The sequence below is a fragment of the Planococcus citri genome, chromosome 2 (genome assembly GCF_950023065.1).
Source record: "Planococcus citri chromosome 2, ihPlaCitr1.1, whole genome shotgun sequence".
NCBI lineage: Eukaryota > Metazoa > Arthropoda > Insecta > Hemiptera > Pseudococcidae > Planococcus > Planococcus citri.
The window spans coordinates 50,171,379-50,178,481 of NC_088678.1; the positions used below are offsets into that span (position 1 = coordinate 50,171,379).

The following is a 7,103-nucleotide window of genomic DNA, read 5'->3' on the forward strand; positions in this document are numbered from 1 at the left end:
GGTAGAATTGGAAATATGCAAGTTTAAATAATTACCACTGTCGTATAGCATTGCAACGATGCTGTTGCTAGATAGTGGTGGTAATTTAACGCGAATCACTATTTCGATTTTGCTTCCGTTTTACTAGCCCTATTATCTTACTGTGAAAATTGGGCGATCCGATGTGTAAAAAATAAAGAGTTGGGTTTTTTTATTCGTCGATTCTATTTTTTCCCCGATGAGTTGAATGTATCTGTGTGTGGTTCATTCACTCTCAGCAGAATTGACAATTCGTATTTGAAATTTGACATTTTTTCAAAATTTGAAAATAATTTTGTTTCATTCTCAAATACCTATATGTGCATAATATGATACGAATTCAAGTAGGTACTAAAGATGAGTAATTAACGTCTTAATCTATATTGCAGGTGCAAGATGACGCAGTCTGTGCTCGATTTAATGAGAAACAGCGGCTTTCATAATTCACTATTCGTGAATTGTGAAGCTAAGAATCAGCTAGCCAATCCTGTATACTCGATGCAACGAAATCAATCAACTATGGCTGCTTCAGTCGCCGAAGGAGGTTAGTTGCATGGCGGAAAACTTTCGGTTAAATTGTAGTAATAAAGGTCTACTGTATTGCAAGACATTATTATCTCCTAAAAGTGTACTTCACTTGGTTTTGAATTACAAATTGTTTCGTTATACTTGCTCGTTCAAGTTGAAGTTAATATCATGTAGCTATTTTTGCCGATGTAAAGTTTCCAAGGAAAATACGATCGAGCTATTAATTTCAAGGGGGAAGTGTATTTTCAAGTAGTATGACGAGACTACCTAAACTATCTCTTAATTACGATTACGAATTGCAAAAATGATGGAATAATCAATTATTAGTGCAAAGAATGAACAGAATAGACCTTCGTTCGTTATTTTGTGGGCAATTTCCAACAAATAAATCAGTTCAATTCATTGCGCGATGCCTTAGGTGCCAATAGGCAATATCTTGACTTATGTCCACACTGCAATCAATGTCTAGCTATACATAGATTTTATTTAAAAAAAAAAAAAAAAAAAAAAAAAAAAAAAACTACCAAAGTACATCAATCTCTGATATGAAAAGTTTAGTTTTGAAATGAAAATATTCACTTTTCTTTCCTCCACTCATTTCCATAACCAAAATACAGCAGAAAATTGCCGAAAATAGATTTAGTTGGCTGGAAAATGACGATGGCATCGGCATAGACATAGATTTTCTTCGCAATATGTTGTACCTATATAAATCTTCACTCTCTATTTGAAATTCTACGTTCGACTTTGTCCTCTTTGAAAATTGCCTCAAAGTTTTATATTTGTCGTGCAAAAGAAAACGAGAGTAAAAGTCATCTTTAACTAGTTTTTATTTTGTCTCGGAAAAGTTTAATAAAAAAAAATACAGAGTTGCAAAATCTTATGAGAAATTTTATACGAGTAGGTACCGCCAGGTTGAATAATTTTATCAATAAAAATATAGCCTATGTATTAGGTACCTACTACCTACCTAAGTGAATAATGCATTTCGTATAAAATATACGAGAGTTGTGTTCTAGCCGTGTGATTTTGAGGCTTTTTTTATACTAGGTTCCTTTATCAGAATACGAGATTGCTTTTGAGGAAATATCGTAAATGTTTTTTTTTTCTAATTGGTTTTGATTACCTGTCTATAATTTTAGTAAGATGCCTTTTTTTGAAAATTGAAAGTTTTGGAAGGGATGATTTTTGAAGTTTTAAATTTTCAATTTTGAAGTTTTTTCCTCAAAAATTTACAGATGATAAGGGAGGTATTTTTGAGTGAATTTTAGTCTTTTTTCGTTAGTTTCACTGAATAAAATCTATTTTTGGCAAACTCAACTCTGTTATCCATTGGTTTAAATATTGTATCAAATGATTTTGACGAGTTACTTACCCGAAATCTTTCAAAAAAATTGAAAAATTAATTATAAAAATTGGCAAATTTTATGATTTTTACAAAATTATGAAACATTGTACAAACATTTATAGGAAGTTTGAAAATGGACTGAATTTAAAATATTCGTTAAATGTTGAATCAGGAAAATTTGTATGAATTTGAAATTTTAAAAATTCCAGAGGTGAAAAAATGGACTTCTCATTTTGAAAAATATCTACCTACCTACCTAATGTTTTGCTTCTTGAATTATAAAAAACTGTCATTCAGATTCAAAAAATATTCAACGTAAAATAAACTCATAGGTATAAAAAATATTGTTTTTTACTTCTCGAAACACGAATATTCAAAAGCTTTTGCTATCGCTTCATTCTGAAATTTCCAAAAAAAAAAGTCATTCAAATTATAAAATTTTGAAGCTAAAAAATATAAGCTCAATTCCTTCATTTAAAAAAACACAGAAAATACAGTTTTTTTCCTTCTTGAAGTGGGAATTTTCATAAACTTTTGCCCTCGTTTCGCTCGGGCTTGTTCGCCTTTTTGTATCAACATTTAACATGCAATTTCTAAAGAAATTCAAATTTTCAAATTTTGAAGCAAAAACAAATCATAGATTACACTCCTTATCAGGCGCGGACTGGCCCTACCGGGATACCGGGAGTTTCCCGGTGGGCCCCTCCAAAAAAATGGGCCCTTCCAAAAAAATGGGCCCTTAGTATAGATGACGGGCCCTTTGGTGAAAGAAAGGCCCTTTCATATTTTGAAATTAGTTTATCTACTTTAAATGTGAGGATCAAAATCACTACTGTCTATAGCGATTAATTTGTAATTTATATCTAAAACAACGCGGCCCGAACGTGTTGGCACGCGACCCACTGTGGTTTCGTCGATTTAATATTGTTATGTGACGCTGAGGCCTGTGCGTGCTGACGTGGTACTAGGGGTGGTTTCGTGATAAACTCGTGGCAGGTGAGAGTGATCTCGGGCCTTTGGGCCCGCGAGAATAATCTCTGGCCCTGGGCCCCATGAGAGTACCCTCGGGCCTGTACGCTTCGCAAGAGTAATCTCAGGCCCTTGTGCCCTGCGAGAGTAACATCAGTGCTCGGGCCTTTACACCTCGTGAGAGTAATTTCAAGCCCCTGGGCAACGCGAGATTGATCTGGGGTCCTTGGGGCCTGCAACAGTGAGAGGCCCAGAGCGAAAATCTCTATGGGCTCGTTTCAAAAGAAAAATCTTGATGTGCTAATTGTAAGCAGCAATGGGACAATTCGAATCGCGGGGCTGAATCGGGGGAGCGTCGCGATTCACCGATTTTTTTCTCTTTCAGTAGCATTTTTGTGATACATAAGTATAAAATAAATGTTTTCATCAATTTTTCTGACCTCTGTTCCTCTTGAAAATAGAAAACACTAATTTTCAGCTATACTACAGCCATCAAAGTCGACTGCACGTAGATTTCAAGTTCAAGTCGCTTCGTAGCCTCCAGCGACTTTTTGAAAATTGTTAGAGCCTTCAGCAGATTTTTGAAACATGAAATTGGTGCTGAAGAAATTGTAGATCGGTTATGTCAAAACAGTGATGAATTCAGGGACGAAGCGAAGAGGGGCTAGGGAGGCACCCCCCCCCCCCTGTTCCGCGAAAGTTGGGAAAAGTTGGAAAATTGTGAGAAGTACAAGAAAGTTTGGAAAATATAAAAATTCCGACAATAATTATTTTAGTTTTGGAGTTTTCAAATGTTAAAATTTTTTACAATCATCAAAGTTAAAACTTTCCCAACTTTTGAAGCCAACCCAGTTTCTAAATCTATGATTGTCCCAACTAAAATTCACATTTTTTTCAAAAATTTTTGCCTTCGCTTTGCTCGGGCAAAATTGTTGTGCCTTTTTACGTCAACATTACAACTGTTTTGCTTCTTGAAATTACAAATTTTGAAAATCTTTTACCCTCGCTTCGCTCGGGCCAATTTATTTTTTTTCAGGCTTGAAAATTTCAAGAAACTATTGATAAATTTCTTAAAAAGTTGAGATCAGAAAAACAGAATTTTTTCATTAAATTTGATATTGTTCTACTTTTTGAATTACAATTTTTCCAAAGCTTTTAGCCTCGATTCTCTCGACCCAATTTGATTCTCTTCTACCTACTAAGTTACAATTTCAAGAAACGTATGATTGAATTTGAAAAATATTGAGACCAGAAAAACTGGATTTTTTAAATTAAAATTGATGTTCTACTTTTCCATTTCAAGTCACATATTTTCCAAAACTTTTGCCATTGCTTCACTCGGGCCAATTTAGTTCTTTTTTTCACTCTGAAGAATTTTACAAAACCACTGATAAAATTAAAAGAAAGTTGAGATCAGAAAAACCGAATTCTTACATTAAAATTGATGTTATTCTACTTTGCGAACTACAAACTTTTCAAAGCTTTCGGCCTCGCTTCGCTCGGCACAAATTGGTTCTCATCTACAAAGTTACAATATTTTAAAAAATCTATGATTGAATTTTGAAAAATGTTGAGATTAGAAAAACCGAATTCTTTCATTAAAATTGGTGTTATTCTACTTTTTGAATCATACATTTTCCAAAACTTTTGCCCTCGCTTCGCTCGGGCCATTCAAAATACTACTTTGAAAAATTTTAAGAAAGGTAGAATGGGGTAATTGCAAAATTGTGACCTCATGCAAAAAAACATCAATTTTCTGGTTGTGCCAACTAAGGGGTGTCGAAGCAACAACCTTCACCGACCTATTCACCTGGTCACAACTTGCAGGGTTCAACTTTTCGCTCCGTAGCAAACACTATTGTCAAAGCATGTTGAAACCACTCATAAGTAAAGTGAGAGGTGTTTTTTTAAAAAATGCATGTAAAATAGAAAAAACGGTCGATTTATCTGGAATTTTCACGATTAGGGTCATGAAGGATTGGAGTTTAAGGTAGGATATCGCAATTTGAAATTTTGTTTTTATTTTGGCCGTAAATCGCGTTTTTGCAATCACCCCCAAAAAAATTGACTTCGGGTAATTGCAAAAACAATTTTTTTTTCATTTTTGCACTTACCACAAATATTTTTTTGCCCTAAATAACTTGAAAATGGTTTGAAATTACAAAAAAAATAAACTTCCACGGTCACATGATGAGTTACACGTTAGAGAAATGATTAACAGTTTTACTGAATTTTAAAATTATTGCTCCTTTTTAATGTTTTACTAATATATTTGACGAAAAATGTATTTCTATGACAAGTTTTTTGCATAAAAAACATCAGAAATGATCAATAGTTGATTTTTTGTTCGTTTTAGCGAGTTTAGAAAAAAATAATTTTTCAACATTTTTTCACTCCCCTAAAAATTTGTTTGGGAAGTGGAAAAGTTTTCGAATTTTTTACCGAATCAAGACCACGAATACATCAAAAGTTAGCAAATGACACTTAGAATACACTGAGTGTGTTGAAAATGCAAAAAAATATAAAAATGAAAAAAATATCGCCCACTTTTGCATTTACCCCAACATGGGGTAAATGCAAAAGTCGATTTTCAAATTTTCAAATTGCAATTTTCTCCACGACTTGTGGACCAAATTGTACCAAAATTTTACCATTGATAGAGAACCCCCTGAAGTATAAGTGGTACAAATTTCAGCTTCATCCATGCAATAGTCTTCTCACAGCGCCCTCTCAAAGTGTCACTAATTAAAAAGTGCTTTGCAATTACCCCACTCTACCTAATATGAAAATTAAACAGAAAAATTCCAGAAGTACTCATAATATTCAAAGCTTATAAAAAATGCAAATTTTTCATTTCTTTCGGAACAGAACCACTTGCTTTTCAAAATTTTTTAATATCAGAGTGTTCACCACGTTAAAATTTTGATTATAGTCGGCAAAGTTACAATTTTTTGGCTACAAAATGTCGTGATACAATCCCCTCACTACTTGTAACTGAAATACCCTCTTTTTTCATCCAACTTGGGAATTTTCAGTCGAATAAGTTGAGAATTTTCAGTCAAATTAGTTGGGAATCTTAGATCTTTGCCCCCCCCCCCCAGCAAAACCACTTCGCTACGTCCCTGGATGAATTCGCACGAATTTTAGTATTATAATAATCATAGTACTTACGTTAGTATTGAGTGTTGTTCAAATTATTTTATTATTATTTTTTTTTAAAAATACCTACAGAACAAACACGTTTTTTGTTGTTATTTTATTATGAAAAGCGCAATTTATCTAGAATCAAATTTTTGACATTTTTTCACCTAATATGTACGTCTACATACGGCCACACAACATTAATTAAAAAAACGGACCCTCAATTCTGGATTGGGCCCCAATTTTCATGATTTCCCGGTAGGCCTTTTTGACCCAGTCCGCGCCTGCTCCTTGTATGAAAAATATAATTTTTTTACTTCTCGAAACACAAATTTTTAAAAGCTTTGGCCTGAGCGAACTGTTCGCTTTTTCATTTCACATTTCAAATTTAAAAAAAAATAAAAAAAAACTTAGGAAATTTAAATTCCAAAATTTTGAAGCCAAAAAAATATGGGCTCAACTCACATAAAAAGTATCGTTTTTTTACTTTTTGAAACAGGAATTTTCAAACGCTTTTGCTCTCATCTCGCTTGAAACGATTCGTTTTCTTTTCCAAAATTAAAAACAAAAAATTTGGAATATTTTATTTTGTCTTGAACTATACTTATGGAGCAAAAAAACACCAGTAAAATTTTAGTAGGTGAAGCTGAAAATTTTGGTATGCAAGAGTTGGAATTTTTAGTAATTTTTATCCCCCCCCCCTCCATGAAAAACAACTTCGGTTTGTCCTTGGCAGATTGAATAGAATTTCTGGATTCTTGTTGATCCATCATTTGAATTTTTTGATTCTATAGTTGTCATGATATTAAATAGTTTAAAAATGATTATGAAAAACTGAAGATGAATTTTTTGAAGCACACTCTTTTCCTCGGCAACCTTAAAATTGGGCAAACACTCTTCACCAATGAATTCAGAAAACGTGGCACACTCACTCAGCTGTTCAAAGTTATAATAGGTACCACTGATTGAGCCCATAAAATAAAAAACACCTACCAAGGTGAGTACCTATACCTATACGTATGAGCTACATCGTAAAAGAAATTCTCTTCGAGGAAAATTTTTCGTAAAATTAATCGTTTTTAAATACCTACTTCTCCTC

General features: G+C 33.3%; 1 protein-coding gene across 1 annotated transcript in view; it reads left to right on the plus strand.

Annotated features, from left to right (window-relative positions):
• LOC135836289 (solute carrier family 25 member 3-like) overlaps positions 1-7,103 on the plus strand; it is a 53,736-nt gene that overhangs the window by 1,246 nt on the left and 45,387 nt on the right. Inside the window, exon 2 of the mRNA XM_065351032.1 lies at positions 408-562. Coding sequence (XP_065207104.1) covers positions 415-562 — 148 coding nt within the window. The 5' untranslated portion in view covers positions 408-414. The remainder of the gene's footprint in view (positions 1-407; positions 563-7,103) is intronic.